Consider the following 17,253-nt stretch of genomic DNA (forward strand, 5'->3'; position numbering starts at 1 on the left):
TGGTGAAACCCTGTCTCTACTAAAAATACAAAAAGTTAGCCAGGCATGGTGGTGTGTGCCTGTAGTCCCAGCTACCCATGAGGCTGAGGTGAGAGGATCACTTAAACCTGGGAAGTCAAGGCTGCAGTGAGCTGTGATGGCGCCACTGCATTCCAGCCTGGGTGACAGAATGAGACCCTGTTGGATGAGTTTTTTTTTTTTTTTCTTTTTTTCTTTTTTATTTTTTATTGATCATTCTTAGGTGTTTCTTGCAGAGGGGGATTTGGCAGGGTCACAGGACAATAATGGAGGGAAGGTCAGCAGATAAACAAGTGAACAAAGTTCTCTGGTTTTCCTAGGCAGAGGACCTTGCGGCCTTCCGCAGTGTTTGTGTCCCTGGGTACTTGAGATTAGGGAGTGGTGATGACTCTTAACGAGCATGCTGCCTTCAAGCATCTGGTTAACAAAGCACATCTTGCACCGCCCTTAATCCATTCAACCCTGAGTGGATACAGCACATGTTTCAGAGAGCACAGGGTTGGGGGTAGGGTCACAGATCAACAGGATCCCAAGGCAGAAGAATTTTTCTTAGTACAGAACAAAATGAAGTCTCCCATGTCTACCTCTTTCTACACAGACACGGCAACCATCCGATTTCCCAATCTTTTCCCCACCTTTCTCCCCTTTCTATTCCACAAAACTGCCATTGTCTTCATGGCCCGTTCTCAATGAGCTGTTGGGTACACCTCCCAGACGGGGTGGTGGCCGGGCAGAGGGGCTCCTCACTTCCCAGTAGGGGCGGCCGGGCAGAGGCGCCCCTCACCTCCCGGACGGGGTGGCTGGCCGGGCGGGGGGCTGACCCCCCCCACCTCCCTCCTGGACGGGTTGGCTGGCCGGGCGGGGGGCTGACCCCCCCACCTCCCTCCCGGACAGGGCGGCTGGCCGGGCGGGAGGGCTGACCCCCCCACCTCCCACCCAGACGGGGCGGCTGGCCGGGCGGGGGGCTGACCCCCCACCTCCCTCCCGGACGGGGCGGCTGGCCGGGCAGAGGGGCTCCTCACTTCCCAGTAGCGGTGGATGAGTTCAATTGGGGAAGACTTCCACTTTCTGAATATGCATCTCAATGAGGACTTTCATCTTACAATAAAGTGTAAGAAATTATAAGGATTAGAAAGAAAGGAAAGGCATAGCAAGGGAAGGGAAGAAAAAAAAGAAGAGAAAGCCATTGTGATTGACTTTTGACAAGAAGATCTAAAGTATGAAAAAAAGGCCCAAGCCACTTGACCCTATGGAATGGCAGATCTCAGGGCTAAACAGTGCATTGACCATCCTTTGACAATTAAGCAGAGATATAAGGGCAAAGAACCATCTGCTGGGTGGGCAAATACCTTCCCCCGCAGAGTGCCCTTGGCTCAAGGGTCTGAGATGGGGTCGCTGAGAAGCAGCAGGGCCCAAGCCTCTCCACGGCAGCTCGTGCTGGCCCAGGCAGGAGTGATGCCCAGAATGGCCATGATGCCTGCCTCTGGCAGCTGCCACAGCAGGGCAGGGAGAAGTACCACTTCCCTGTTGCTGAGATTGGTGGCCCAATTGTACTGTCCTTTGGAAATGTCAAGGCTCTGGAGTCTACCTTTGACATTGCTCCTTCAATTTGGCTTCCAATGTGCCAACAGCAATTTTCTAATCCAGTTTCCAAGGTAGAAGGGGTATGGGAAGAAAAGGTAGAAAAGTCACAGGGAAAAGTTCCTACTTGTGCTAGTAAAACACAGGGTCCTCAACCTTGAAATGAAGAGATCTTGGACCAGTAAACCTTTATGTAACATCTGAAGATTGCCTACTCATAATTTGGCTAAAGAATGCAAAATAGCAATAATAACAAAAACACCACCTCTAGGACATTATTTTATATTAAAAGGCTACTGAACACTAAAAAAGTATAAAAGATGGCTTCTTAGGATATAAGATCATTTTTCAATTGAATAAATTTAGCTCCAGGAAAAACTCACTCTATCATCCTAATTTTAAAAGTTTTCTCCAAACTGGTGGAAACTTTACCCAGACGCATAAAAATTAAGATGAGAACTTTCCGGAGGGTGAGCCTTCTTCCCCCTCCCTTCTGGAAAGGGCTGACTTGGCTTTCTTCCCTTTGCCCTCTGTGCCTCACTCCTTTGTGACCAATTTCCTGCCTGGTTTCTTTGCAGGCCCAGGCTGTCCACAGTGAGCAGCCAATTTGTGTGTGGATTCCGCCCTGCCCCGGGAGCGGGAGGTGGTTTTCTGAGTTCAACTTCGTGACAGTACAGTTTAGATGACATGGCCACTCTGAAGCTGGATGCTGACATCCTATTGTAGCATTCCCGCCCAAATGTGGGAAGCAAATTCCCTTGTTATTCCACCTTCTTCATTAAAGATGTGAAGCAAAAATAGAACATTCTCATTCTGTTCTCGAGTCTCCTTCTTACTCTCTCTCTCTCTGCAACTCCCTCCTTGTTGGGAAAGCAAACTATTAAAGGCTGCAGTATTACACTGGGAGAGAAAAATGCTGATTTTAAATGCTTATGAATAAAGCAGACTAAGTAAATTCACATTCTTCAGGCAGACTTAGAATATTAATATGGAAGTCCAATAAAAAAACAAAAAGTAGGGCAAGAGCCGAGTGACAGCGTGAGAAGCCTGTGGCAACTCTGGGGCCAGGGGGACTATTTCATCACCTGGTAAGAACGCCAGTGCCTCCAGGATTTTTGACAGCTTTTGGCTAATGAAATGAAAACTAATGGTGGGGTCCTTGTCACAGCTTACCCCTAAAAATAAAATGATGGCCAAGAAGATCTTCTATGGAAATCAGGAGGGGGAAGTTAGTTGCCATCACAATTAACTTTTTTTACAGTGTCTTGCAAGGCATATTATTGAAGCAGGGGTCCCTTCTCAGAAATTCCCAACAAGAGCAAGAGACCAACCCCAAGGGTACTTACCGGGTCTCCCCCAGAGGCGAAGGAGATGGACCGCATGTGGTGATTCGCTATGATCTGCCAGGCCCAAAACAAGAAACGAGATGTGCTGTTATCGCCCTTTCCACATTTTGGAAAAGCAACTGTCTGTTGGCAGGCATTACACATTGACATGTTTTCCTGAAAATTGGTATCTATATAAAAATAATGATTATAAAAGTAATAGCAATAGATCACCTTTCAAAATCTGATGGCTGCTGTCCAGCTGCTTTGCCAGAATAGTGTCCGTGAAGCCTCGCTGCAGCCTGTGATGTGGGAACTATCGTCATCCCACTTTACAGGTGAGGAGCCAGAACCCAGAGGGGTCAAGTGGCTTGCTCAAATTAAGACAGCTGGTGATTAGCAGAGCTGTGATCTAACACGGGGGCGTATAGAGCACCCTTAACATGAGTGACTCCATCTTAGAAAAAGACTCCATCTTACATTTCAAGAAGCAACATGCCAACAGGTACCAGAAGTTTGCCTAATTAATGAAGATGGCACCCAACAAGATAAGGACATAAAAAGGCAGACTCTTTTACTATCAGTCCTCACCAGAGGACTCTGGTCATAAAAAGGAGGACTTCACCAGCTTGAAACAGCCTTCTTAACAGACACCGTCTTGCTGTCACTGGTGATGAGCAGCCAGCATCTGCCAACGAAGGCTCTGCCCACATCAAAGACTCTTCCTTGCAAGACATTGTTGTGCATCTGGATCAAGCCAGGACACTCTCTTTGTCCACATCACTTGCCCCAGACTGGTTTATTAATCCCTACTCCTATCTCTTTTTCTCTTGATGCTAAATGTTACTTGGTTTGATGTGGAATGTTTAATCTGTAACATTTATATACTGATTAAATATACTCTTATGTATGGTTTGCAATATTGACTGACCTGTGGAGTGGCTTCAGTCTGTGTGCCCACAGCTCTGATACAGAGTGAGCTCCATGTAGCTCATGGTTTTTATTATTAAAATAGCATCAATGAAAGTCTGACCTTGTGGAGAGACACAAATGTGCATGGACCTGGTTATGTCTGACCTTGAGCTGCTTATGACAGGGAGGCCCACCCCGAGGCCAGGGTCTTAACAACCATGCCTCTTCCAGAAGGAATCTGTCTCACCCACACACCAAAACATCTCAACTTATAGATTATGTTTCCAAAAACACACTGGGGTCTCCGACACAGAACTCACAGCTAGAATGGGGGGAAATGTGGCCCATCTTCCATTTTATCCCATTAGAAAGCCAGCATCCAAGATTCCAACTCGGCGCCATGTAAAGCACTCTTGTAATTTATCAATGTAAAATCCAGAGCAGACAATCCATGTTAATTTTAAAATGGGAAATTTCCATTAGCTTTATAAACTGCAGCGTACAGTGGAATTTAGTAGACACTGAGTAAATTAGAAGCTGCCCTAAATTTAAAAAGCTACATAAGTCCTCCATGCTAATTTTATCTTTTTAAAGACAATGTAATGACATTGAAGTAAATTTCCGGGGGTGAGAACAGAGCTCATCTCTAACACAACATAATCAGGTTTAGTTCTGCAGAGTCCCCTCGGGCCTTTGTCCTCGGGCAGGCAGTCAGGATTTATATAGCTATAATCATACATCCCAGGGATTTGTCCAAACATACTCCTGTGAAACTTGAAATAAAATATAATTGAATTATAATAGAAAATAAGATAGTTTTAAATGCCTACTTTGGTTATTGACACTTACAACACCTCAGGATCTAGAAACCCCTGAGTACATAAGTGAATAGAAAATGAGTCTGGCTACAGAGGCTGCACCCAAGCCCCAGCTGAGTTAAACTAAAAATAGTGGCCTTTACAGCTCTCTGGAATCTTCCCTCTGGCACAAAGGTAGAGGGCTCCTAAGAGAATAATGAGGAAATAGCAATCACTAGGAAATGATAAACTACGGCTCTCAAAGTTTTACATTTTTGCTTATTTAATTTTTGCTTATAAGGCAGGTCTAAAACTGGAGTTTGGAAATTAAATTGGAAGCTGTGATTTGGAAAAAAAAATGAAAGTCATATTTGGTCGACGTGATGCGTGAGACTTATTGTGTGATTGCATGTTATCTCTTTGAGTAAGACAGAAATTGAAAACCAGGGTAAGAAAATTAGAGCTAATTGACCTAAATCACGTGTTTTGCCCTGAGGGTGTTACATTTCATTTCCACTAGGAACTCTGTAGAGGGGAGCGGCTGTTGTCTTGCTGCTGTCTCACTGGATGGAGAAGGGAGTGTCTAGCCAGGCTGTTCTCAATTTGCTACAGTTGGGCCCAAAAGTCAGCTGGAAGGGAGAGTCAGAACCCTGTGTGCTTGCCCCCCACCCAACCTTCACACACTCATCAACCAAACTACCAGTCCCCTGGGTGTCCAGAACCTGCCACTTTGCCCCATCCGCCCAAACCAAGGGCAGGAAAACATGAACTGGACACCTGCTTCGGCTGCAGTGTTCCAGGACAGAGAGGGCCAGCCCAGTCTCATCCCGCTGCTCTTAGTTTGTTTTCTATTTTACTGAGGTGGGAGGGGAGTTCAGGGAGAAGATCCCACAGATTTAAGAAGTCTGAGGACCAAATAAAAGGTCCAGGAGACATAGGAAAGGAACAGCTCCGGGCATGAAGGAGAGTGCAGAGGTGAGCCCAGCCAACAAGCCTTCATGAACAGCACAGTCTTGGACCATGCCAGAGAAAGGCTGAGCCTGGTGAATATTCAGAATCCACAACCTCCAGAGCTAGTGAACTAGTCCCTTAGACAAGTTAAGATAAAAAAGACAAGAAAGTATCTATCAGTCCTGTGAGGACAAAAGGAGGCAGTGAGAAGTGGTATCTAGTTATGTTAACACAAAGCCTGGGTTTTGCTTCCCATTTCTGTGCTAGATCCAGGATTTATTTCAACATCTTGCGTGGCAGGTGGAGGAATAAATGAAGCTGGAGATGCTGCTCACTAACCTGGGGAATATGGAAGTCAATCAATAGAAATATGTATAGTAACATAAAGGTCACTGCGGGCATCCCTGGTGACAATGTCGGAATCAGGTAGAGTATTATATAGAGAGGTCCCATCCGAGCTCCAGCTCCTATTGCCAGCCCCAGAAGCTGAGCCGGGGCACAGCAAGGGAGGAGAGTCCACACTCCACATCCCCCTGGATACTGCTCAAGCATTTCACCTCCTGCGCCTCATTTGACCTTCAGAAGTGCCTTGTTGGTAGCTAAAATAGCTACTCAAACACCTATTTTTCCAGCTAAAGAAATTAATGATGACTAGATCAGAGAAATCTAAGAGATAGACACTGTGCAGGAACGCAACCATCCTCAATAAAATTAGCCTTAATTAACACTGTGGCTGTGGTGTCTCAGTCAGCTCCAAATTCATTCCACATTGGCTATTCCATAGACAACACCACTTCTTATTACCCCTACAACACTATGTACTACAAGATGCTCCAAAACAATGTGCCACTAAAGCAAAAAAAAAAAAAAAAAAAAAAAAAAATCACCAATTAGACCATGACATGCCGCCCACTTCAAAGGTAATAAAATAAAATATGGCCTGTAAAACCAATTAAATATGGTGTAAAAGAAAAGAATAAGGGCAAGGACATTAAGAAGAGACTTTGCACACACATCATTTTTTTTTTTTACATTGCAAGTAAACCAATGATTTTGTGCATTATCCTCCAAAGAAATAAAAAGCAGAATTAAAGAGAGCCAATTTCATTTATCATTCTCTTGGTGATCCTTCAAAGTGGCCAAAGTTCATACTCTAGTAAAAATTTGACACAAAATACGCTATGTGAGCTCAGTAAAGCTGCAAGGAAGAAGCCTGCGAAACACTCATCACCTGGGGCTGTGGGCAGGGACAGGGGATCTGAGCACCCATGTACCTGTTTGGAGTCTGGAGTTCGCAGGTTCAGACTGGCCGTGGAGATGGTCAGAGAGATGCTCATTCCCGCAAACTGGAGGTTGCTCTTTCCCAAGATGCTGGACAGCATTTTGCTCGGAGGCTGTGAAATTAAAGAGCATTATTTTAGCTGTTTCATTTCCATCTCAAAGGGTGGGGATGTGGATGTTTGCCATACCCCCAAACTCTCACTAACTGTTCCTCCCTCCTTAGGCATAGGAAGACAAAATGTGAAATGAATAAGCTGGGAGTAGGGGGATCCGAAGCTAATAAGCAAATTTTAGAATATGCAACATGCAAATTATAAACCATATAATATGCAAATGCTGAGGTGAGAACTCTTGCAGGCAGGCAGAGGCATCAGTCTTCCAGGCCTTTTCTCTGGCCCTGTTGGGAAGTGTCTCATGGAGAAGTCCTCGTATGTAAACCTGGGGAAAGCCCATCGCATTTTGTAGGCTCAGCAACCTGGTATCATCACACCTACTTCAGAGGAAGAGTCAAACTAACTTAGAGGAAGACTAAAGCAGGCCAGCTCTAGGGGATTACAAGAATCCCAGAGAGATGCAAGGATGTTCGCGGCTGAAGGGAATGGACCACAAATTTTTTGGAGCAAACACTCTCCCTGGTCAAGGTTCTCATGGACTGTCCTCTTAAAAACCCATGGGCCTAGAGCCAGCATAAGGATAGATAGACATGGCCTGGCTGTAACTGGTATACAGTTCCCATTACCCTGTCAGAAATGTCCTTACAGGGGACTGACAGCTGTGTTTTGGGGCCAGGGACCTTCTTCCTAGGTACCTGGGTGGGCAATGCCCTTTTGTACCAACCCATCCCTTCTTTTTGGATTAGAACACTCTCTCTTTTGATATGCTAATTAGTTCCTAACCAGGTGCACACCCTTTTTAATCCCCTGAAGGAGCTATTTAAAAACAGAGATGCTGAGGCCCCACCCATGAGATTCTGGGTGGAGCTGAGAAACGGGCATCGTTTCCACCAAGAGAACCATGAGGATGCCCCAGGATGAGCTGGGACCTGGAAGATGAGATTCCCCTTCTTTGTTCTCAGTTGCCGTCCTAGTTCCTGTAGTGGAGACTCTGGAGCCTTACTTGGTTCCCCATGGACTGGCCAGAACATGGGCTGGCACGTCTGAGTCTTCATTCAGCGTTCTCTTCCGAAACCCAGCTGCCCTGTGGGTGCGTGAAAGTCCCCAAGCTCTGAAGACAGAAACAAGTTTGAGTCTGGGATCAGCAGAGCCACACATGCAGCTGCCCAGATGATCTGGAATCAGGAATGTGCAACCTCAGGGCAGATTCAGAGGTTCTTTGAAGGACGCTTTCTCCACAATTCAGGTTAGGCATAGAAAAGCCTTGATTGTGGATTTAGCTGGGTATTCACTAGACAACTTAACTGAAGAGGTTTTCATGGTTTCTCCTAATCCAGGCTTTTTTTTTTTTCCTTCTGACTCAAATATCTTCAGGATGAAAAGTCCTAGTGCAGTGTTTGAACATGCAGCCTGTGGAGCCCAGCCCTCTGAGCTTGCTCTCAGACAACATCTACCTGCATTGTGGCCTTTCCCCTCCGTTCACAGTTGTCATCATCTTAATACGGGGATATCCAGTGGTATTCTAGTGCTGGCTTGGCCCAGCTGATGGGAGCCAATTATTAAATTTTTCAGAATTTTATAATCTGACTATTAATCACAGCTGTTATTAAAAATGAATGTATGTAAACTTACAATTAAATAAATTACCTTTAAAAAAACAGACAATAGGGCCGGGCATGGTGGCTCACACCTGTAATCCCAACACTTTGGGAAGCCAAGGCAGGTGGATCACGAGGTCAAGAGATCGAGACCGTCCTGGCCAATACAGTGAAACCCCATCTCTACTAAAAATACAAAAATTAGCTGGGCATGGTGGCGCACACCTGTAATCCCAGCCACTCGGGAAGCTGAGCCAGGAGAATCGCTTGAACCCAGGAGGCAGAGATTTCAGTCAGCCAAGATCACGCCACTGCACTCCAGCCCGGGGGATAGAGCGAGACTCTGTCCCAAAAAAAAAAAAAAAAAAAAAAACCAGACAATAAATGCTCAACATGCATCACTTCCTAATTCTTTTGCTGCATTAACTACTAACTGTTTTTCAAGTTATTTATGCCCACAGTACCCGTATGGCGGAAACATTATACAACCATGAGCTACTACATATCTCTTCCCGACTCTGTTTTCACGGGATATAATTTTGAGAAATTGAAATTGGCCACAGTAGAAGTATTGACATCACACAAATCAGAAAATGCTACAAACTCTCTTTTTCATTCCCCTGCCCAACCTGGAGAGCTGGTTGTTAAACATTTACCAGCACACCACTGGGGATATCTACCTCAGTTGTTGTAGTTAAGTAAATTGATGTATTGAAAGTGCTTAAAGGAAAGCCTGACGCTGTTTTAAGTGTCTGTTGTTATCATTATCTTCAGAGTTTAAGCCACAGTGAGTGAGTAACCAGGGTGTCTACTTCTGAGACAGGGACAGCTAACCGTCCTCAACCATGTGAGAGAGAAAGCAATCTAAGCCCTTTCTGCTTTTAGAAGTAGCAAGTGCCGGGCCACAGAAAGAGGACAACGAATATTCTGTGTGACTGAAGATACCAAGTGGCGAAAAAGAGGAAGTAGAGGAGACACAGTTAGACACAGAGCATTGAGGACAGTACCTTTCTCTTCTTGAAGGCTCCCTTGGCACCAGGCACAGCTTCACAGACACGGCTGATGGCTTCCCTTAGGACAGGAAGAAAAAGCAATTTTATTACGTGTCAGTCGGGATTATGGAACCCAGAGATGCTACACTTGCACATCCAAAGAAAATAACTGCCTGTTTATTTCAGTATAGAAAACAGACCTGCCAATTTGGGAGTCATCCGATTCTTCTTCTAAAACACAAAACTAAACAAAACGCAAACAGGTCATCGTAAAACCTCTCCTGGCAATATTCTAGTTCTCTTTGTTGTGGTGGCTGGATACTAACAATGTCATCTGTGTCAATGCTACACTTTTTTTTTTTTACATTTTGCTAAGATTCTATTTTTGTAAGTCAGCACCCTAAAATATTCTCTTCCCGACACTGTGATGCTATCTATCTCCATGGCTTTGGTCAGGACATCAGGCCCAAACCTAATCAACCACCTTGATTGATCCAGATCCTTCTTAAGTGAGTTAGAATGTAATTAAAAGAAACATGGTCATCTGAGTTTTATTCCCAGTTTCTGCGGTTAGTGAATATTACAAAATCAAGAGGGGTTGGAAGGAGAAGAGGAACTGCAGGGTGTATAAAGAAGCCGGCAGTGAGGTGATGTGCAGGGTAGTTCCATGGAACAGCACTGGTGAGGCTGCTGGGACGTGCAGGCATGGGTCCCGGTGGAGGAGGCAGAGTGTCCTGGTGCTGAGTGGCCAGGGGGCAAGAGTCCAACACGTGGTTCTGCATGGGGCAGGAGGACCTCAGAGGGTGAGGAAGCAAGACAGGATGGTCGCAGCTGAGGGCTAGGGTGGCAGGAAGGGAATGCTGGAGAGGAAACACAGCTCAACCTCATGACCCAGCCTAAGTGAGAAATGCCTGGGAGGTGGGCAAAGGTGGCTTCAAGTCAGGGGTCCAGAAAGGAGCTGGTGACCCTTCCCACTCACACATGGAGGAGAAAATACTAGTGCATAGAAAAAAATCAACAGGGACTTGGAGACACGGTGAATGAGAGAAGATAATAGGTCCTCAGAAACATTCTATAAACTTTCTGAGCTCAATACTTCTTCAAATTAATTTCTACCATGTGGACGAAAAATAATCACCATAACAACACAGTGCTTTGAAGAGAAATATGTCCATATCAGTTACGCAACAGACTATCAGGACAAGCTTCCCATTTGCCACTCAATTCATTGTAGAGAGCAGGGAAGGAAACATTTTCCTAAAAGCTCAGATGCCAGGAAAACCGTAGGCAATGAATCATCATGACATGGAAAAAGTGAAGCAAGAAACAAATGTTTTTGATGTTTATGCTTACTCTTATTCATTTTATAATAATATTCTAACTGTGTTTCCATCAAAGTGACCAATCACGTATCATCTAAAGTACTTTCTAAAAGCTAACTTCTTATTAAAGAAGGTCAAATTGTCTCTTTACAGAACTATATAAACCCATTATCTATATTTTATCTGTTTAATTTTTAGAAAACCAGTACAGTGAATCTCTGCATTGTATTTCTTATATTAAGTGACATACTTAGTTGAGCAAGGCAGCTAAACCTCTGATGGTTCCAGCAGGGTAGAAAGATATTACATGCAGAAGTGTCTCCCTTTAATCACTCCATAAATATTCCTAATAAGCACCGTATTTATTTTACCATCCACCAACATGGAGTCTAAAAGAAAAAAATCAGACTCCAAGGACAGTTATCCAAAAAGACACATAGTATCAAATGTCTCATCTAGTCAGGCCCTGGAGCTTGCAACAGGACCCAGCTGCTTCTGTGCTACTTTTGGGGAAGGGAGGTAGAAACTATGCATCACCAGTTAGAAGGAATTACAAAGCTCTGAAAACAGTTAACATTTCTTTCCAATACCTTTTCACACAGAACGGAATGCACAGGTCTCAGGGCACATTCGCAGATAGAAGAAGTTCCAAAAATTTCTCAGAGCTCATATACTCAGGGAAAATCCTAAGGATCCCACTTGTGAGTCTTTAGAATCCCCAAAGGAGTTTTCAAATGAAACTGCTTTTTAGAAAAATGTTCTCTTTTCATCATTGGCATAAATTCCTTCCTAATGCTCATACGATAACACGTGTGTGTGAATTCTCATTTCAACCACGCTGATGGCATCTATTTCTGTTTGAAATAGAAATGCAGCATAACTATTAATAACTGCAATATTTAGATGCCTGGAATGAGTTACTTTAACTCCAAAATCTAATTTTAAATGTAACTATTCTCAATTCCCCTTCTTGCTGTTTAAGTGTAGTACATTTTGGTAAGCAGTACTGTTTCAATTTGTTCGTTTAGCAATCATTATTTAGCTTTATGTAATTCCACTTAATCCCCATTTGAGTCTCAGGTACCAATTTTGCCCTGTTTTTAATCATAGGGATTGCTTCTTAACATTCTGTTCAGTATGACCCTGTTTCTGTGAGCCAAATCAAGACCTCAGAACTCAGCTAATTTGAAAATGGGACATTTGGCAACCTCTGTGGTCATCTGAAAGTCTCGGAAGCCAGCCCAACCGCCAGATGTGAACCCTCATTGTCCTCATGATTTCACCATCTTCCCTTCAGAACTGAACTCTTTGAAATCATGTAGTAGCATCTTTCTCCCTCCTCATCCATCTCACTACAGCCCATCCCAAGGCCCCACAAGGAATGGTCTATGTGACTGGCATGGATCAATGCACATCAGTAGAGAAAGAGATACCTAAGAAGCAGCATTTGAGTGAGTGGGCAGCTACGCAGGAAAAAATTATGTTGGGCTCCTATCTCTTGCCTTACATGCAAATAAATTACAGGTGGGTCACAAATTGAAATCATTTGTAATGAAACAATGAAAGTAGTAAAAGAAAACTAGGAAGAATATATATATATATATATATATATATATATACTAGTATATATATATATATACTAGGAAGAATATATATATATATATATACACTTTTTTTTTTTTTTTTGAGACTTAGTCTTGCTCTTTCGCCCAGGCTGGACTGCAGTGGTGCTATCTCAGCTCACTGCAAGCTCCACTTCCCGGGTTCACGCCATTCTTCTGCCTCAGCCTCCCAAGTAGCTGGGACTACAGGCGCCGGCCACCATGCCCAGCTAATTTTTTGTATTTTTAGTAGACATGGGGTTTCACCGTATTAGCCAGGATGGTCTTGATCTCCTGATCTTATGATCCGCCCTCCTCGGCCTCCCAAAGTGCTGGGATTACAAGCATGAGCCACCACGCCTGGCTGGGAAGAATATTTTAAAATTATCTTTTAGTGGAAGGATGTTACAAAATCCAGCAGCCATAAAAGAAAAATACACACTCAATAGCATAAAGAATTTATGGACAAGAAAATATGTCACATTTCACAGTCAACAAAGTAATTGTCTTAATAAAAGTCAGCAAGGAAACTATCAAAAGCCCAATAGAGGGCGGAGCAAAGGATATGGATAAAGAGTTCTCAGGAAAGGCAATACACATGGCTCCAAAAAACACACATACTCAACTTTAATGGTAACCAGAATGCAGATTAAAGCCTATACTGAAATTCTATTTTCATAGCCAAATATTGAAGCTTTACAGTCCTTTGCAGGGAAGAAGGCACCCTTCTCAGTGCTCCATAATACCCTCCCACCCCCACACCCTGAGTGAGTTTCTTGCCTCTTCTGAGAACCCTGAGACTCTAAAGTTCCAGCCTCTGAACCTCCCCCTGCTTATCCCCTCTTCTGGCCACTGTGTGACCAGAACCCTGAGTGAATGTGTGCTGGTACAGTAAGAATATCCCACCACCCCAGTCCTTTCTAATTCAATGCATTCAGTTGGCCCTGCTCCTCCCTGGGCTGGACAGGGCCATGAATCTAATCCACTCGCCTCCACACAAGAAAAAGTCTTCCATCACTTACGTGTAACCCTATTTATCCATTTTTAGTAATAAACATGTCCAGGCCCAGCAGAACAGTAAAAACCCTGACCTTCATTTAAACCTCCCCTCCTCTCTCCCTAAGGCCTGCCTAGGGAACCTCCAGGTGGCCACGGAAGAAAGTGCCTCCTAACCTTTCAGCTGCAGCTCCTGACCCCTTGGTGAGGTAGGGATGACTGCAGGGGGTGGATACAGAGAGGTCAGGGGTGGAGAGGTGACACTGACAGTCCCAGTGCTGAGCCCTTTGGCCAGGTTGGTAGTACCTTGCAGGGAAACAGGCGACCCCCTTGGTGCTCCTGGATGTCCTCCCACCCCCATGCCCTGTGTAAGTTACTTGTCTCCTCTGAGATTCTTGAGACTAAATCTCCAGCCTCTAAGCCATGGCGAGCACCTCCCCTCCAGGGCTCCACCCAACCCCTCTCCTCTCAGGGACACTTTCCTTTTTTATTTGAAGACTCCTCCCCAGGAGCAAGGAGGTACCCATGGGTGAAATGGACAGTGTCTGTTCTTCACCCCACACACCCGCTCCCTCCCAGCATCCACACCAGTGGGAAGCTCCAGCTTCTTGCTGGTGACATGGCTCCTGTCATCAGCAGAAAGCTGACTGGGCCACATAGGTACCCCTCCCTAGAACCAGCACCTCTGCCAGGCTGTAGCAGGAGGGCAGTTGCTCCTCAAACACAGCCACTCCTGCTGCATGCTTCCCTGTGTGAGTTGGACATTGGTCCATTGGGCCACCTAGGCCCTGGTGACATGTGTCAAAGTCTTGGTCATCTCCTAAGCCCCTCACTGACTCTGAAGCTAGAGGGAACCATCGCCCCTCCTCCATGGGAGGACTCAGAGGCCACTAAGGACTTGCTCTTATTCTCTTTATAACTTTAGGGTGAGGGTTGGGCAAAGTGCAGCAAAATAGATTCTCACCCCTCTTCCCAAACCCTTTGTAGGAGGGCCAGCCCTCCCTTGAACTGTTGGAGTCCTCCTATGCCCCACGGACTCCAGGCAAACTTAACCAGAGTCCCATTTTAACCTGCGGTTGCCTCCCGCCCTCCTGTCTGAAGGGACCTCACAGTCTCTGGACTCTGAATGCTTCAGCAGCAGGCGGCTCACCCACCTTCCCCACTGGCCCGCTCATCTCCGAGTACCAGAATTTTATAGATAGATACCACACCCAATTGCTAGCTCCGCTTCAGTGTCTTAAAATCATCACAAACTTGAAGTTTTCAAACCCAGCCTTAATTTTTCCCACCAATAATATTTCTCTCCAGCCTTCCCAGGACAGAAAACAGCACTGTGGTCCAACCAGCAGCAAGGTAGCAGTCCTGGGTCTCTCACCCCACACAAGGTGGCAGTCCTGGGTCTCTCCCTTACCAGCCACACACCAAACCCATCACCGCCCTGCCTCCATGGGGAAGGTGAGCCAGGCTGCACTCCCCAGAAGCCTTCATAGTAGTGGAGGAGACAGGATTACACAGTCACACGTGTACTATGAAGGACTGGAGTGTGCAATTCTACCTTTCAGAGGAGCAAGAGGTCAGTTACCTGGTCAGCAAAGAAGCCTCAATGCCAAAGAAGCAGGTGCTGAAAGAGGAGTGGAGGAAGATCCTATAAAAATACAAACTGGAGCCCAGACCAGGAAGGAGCACAGCAGGACAGTGGACGTGCAGGAGCGCCAGCTGGCTGGGGCCAGGTGTACAGAATCCCGGGATAAGGCAGAACCATGGAGGTTTCTGATTCAGGTCTTAGAGGCATTTCAGGGTATGCCAAGGAGCAGGAAGCAACCAATGCCTTTTTAGTAGACCCTGATATGATAGAAATAGTGTCGCTGTGTAGACAGGCAGAAAGGGCTGAGAAGCTGCAGGCAGGGAGATGAGCTGGGAAGTTACTGATGTTGTGACGGCCAGACTTGGATGGTGAGAGTGAAAACGAAAAGAAGACCATTTGGAGAAGAAGCCCACAGACCTGCTTCATTATGGAGACTGTTGCTGAGGGCAGTCCCACAGATGACTCACTCTTTCATCTTGGGGACGGCCTCTCTCTTTTTCTCATGGGTCATTTTCTCCATCCCGAAGCTGTTGACTCCAGGTGGGCCATGTCTGAGAGCTGGATTTGCAGTAGGGACAGAGCTGGGAGGCTGCCAGCTAGGCCGAGGGCACATAGGAGCCCAGGCACCAGGAGTGAGAGTTCAAGGGCAGAGGGACACAGAACCAATGGCTTCTTCCCAGTTTCATCCACAGCCAAGCAGATTAGTTTCCCAGCTCCAGCACACTAAGCATCCAGCCATACATAACCAAACCATTCGGAGAAACTGAGAGTCAGAAATCATAGGCATCAAAAATACCATAAACCCGATTTTTTAAAAAGTCATTTGACCAAGATGTGTTGAAATCACTTTAATCTTGTATGTTGCAGACATAACAAAAGAGCCATGGATTTCAGAATCTGCACACCCCTGGAGAAATTGACTTCCCTTACACCTTAGCAGTTCACCTGTGCCGTTATAATCCCAGCATTCTTCTGAGACCTCATTCTGTGCCTCAGCCTTTGGTTTACTCCAGAAAGGTGTTTAAATATACACACAGGGGTAAATAAATACTGGTTGGTAATTATTAAACAGATGTCAAAAAAAGTATCCTATATATTCACATAAAAGCCCAAATAATGAAACTAGAAAAGAGGTTCCTAAACCAAGCTGAAAGAGATCTCACAAAGTGAAAGATAAGCTCTTGGGATTACTAAGAATGTATTGACCAAAAAAGTAAAGCCCAACAGAGACAAAATTGAGGCTAATTTTCCTTCCATGGTTTAAGTAACTAATTAATAAAGTTCACTTGAGGTCACAGGTCATGTCACAGGCATCTTCACTGGACAGATCAGAGACTTGCTTTATTCTTATAAACACTTTCATTGAGTTATTTTTTCTCCTTTAGAATTCTAACAGTTGGGTTAGAATAAGCCTTCTGCTCTCAAATTGACTGCTTCCTGATGCCGATATGCCAATCAAGGGGAGAAATCCACACTCCTCAGTTTTCCCACAATTTTGTAAATGAGCCAAGTTTTCAGGCAATGAGGAATAAGCCTCCAATCTGTGCTGCACCCTGAGGGAGATGGTGCCATGTCTCTCAGATGAGCCATCAAGAAGCTGGACCACCAAGGCGCTGGACCCATGAGGGGCTGGACTGGGTTGGATGGGGCTGCCCAATACAGTGTGGAATCTAGAGACCCACGGAACCCTGCACACACCTGTCTTCACTGCCAGTTTTTAGGAATTACTTATCTTTTGGGAAAGATGCATTTTGTGAGATCAAATACCACAGGCTTTAAAGATCTCAGTTCCACTGAAATCTGCTTCCTTAGTCGTAAAGCATGAATACAGGTGAAGTGAGCAAACTTGGCCCCAAAGCTTCTGCCCTTTGGAAACACACACACAAAAGAAAAGGGGACCACTGTGGTGCCTGACACCAGGCTGGGACTTGTTCTAAGTGCTCTGAAGGCATTATGCATGCATCCCGTGAAGCTCAGGGCAAGTCTCCATCACAGCGTCTCCCTTTTGCACCAGTCTTGACTGAACCACGTAAACCTGGGCTGAATCCCTGGTCTCTTCCCTCAGCCTTCTGTTCACTTTTCCTTGTAAAATGGCAGCTAAATCATTTCAGGTGCCTTCCTCAGCCAAGGCAGTCAGACGGCTCTAAGATGAAGAGGCCAGTCTGTCTCCCGTGCTCTCGC

At 45.3% G+C, this 17,253-nt stretch overlaps 1 protein-coding gene across 2 annotated transcripts in view; it reads right to left on the reverse strand.

Moving 5' to 3' along the window:
* The window catches only part of SHC3 (SHC adaptor protein 3), a 179,895-nt gene that overhangs the window by 64,013 nt on the left and 98,629 nt on the right, over positions 1-17,253 (reverse strand). For both annotated transcript variants that reach the window (XM_019033376.4, XM_004048225.5), the window contains exons 3-5: positions 9,584-9,647; positions 6,859-6,978; positions 2,946-2,999 (exon numbers count right to left, since the gene is read on the reverse strand). In XM_019033376.4, coding sequence (XP_018888921.2) covers positions 2,946-2,999; positions 6,859-6,978; positions 9,584-9,647 — 238 coding nt within the window. The remainder of the gene's footprint in view (positions 1-2,945; positions 3,000-6,858; positions 6,979-9,583; positions 9,648-17,253) is intronic.

This window comes from Gorilla gorilla, chromosome 13, assembly GCF_029281585.2.
Source record: "Gorilla gorilla gorilla isolate KB3781 chromosome 13, NHGRI_mGorGor1-v2.1_pri, whole genome shotgun sequence".
NCBI lineage: Eukaryota > Metazoa > Chordata > Mammalia > Primates > Hominidae > Gorilla > Gorilla gorilla.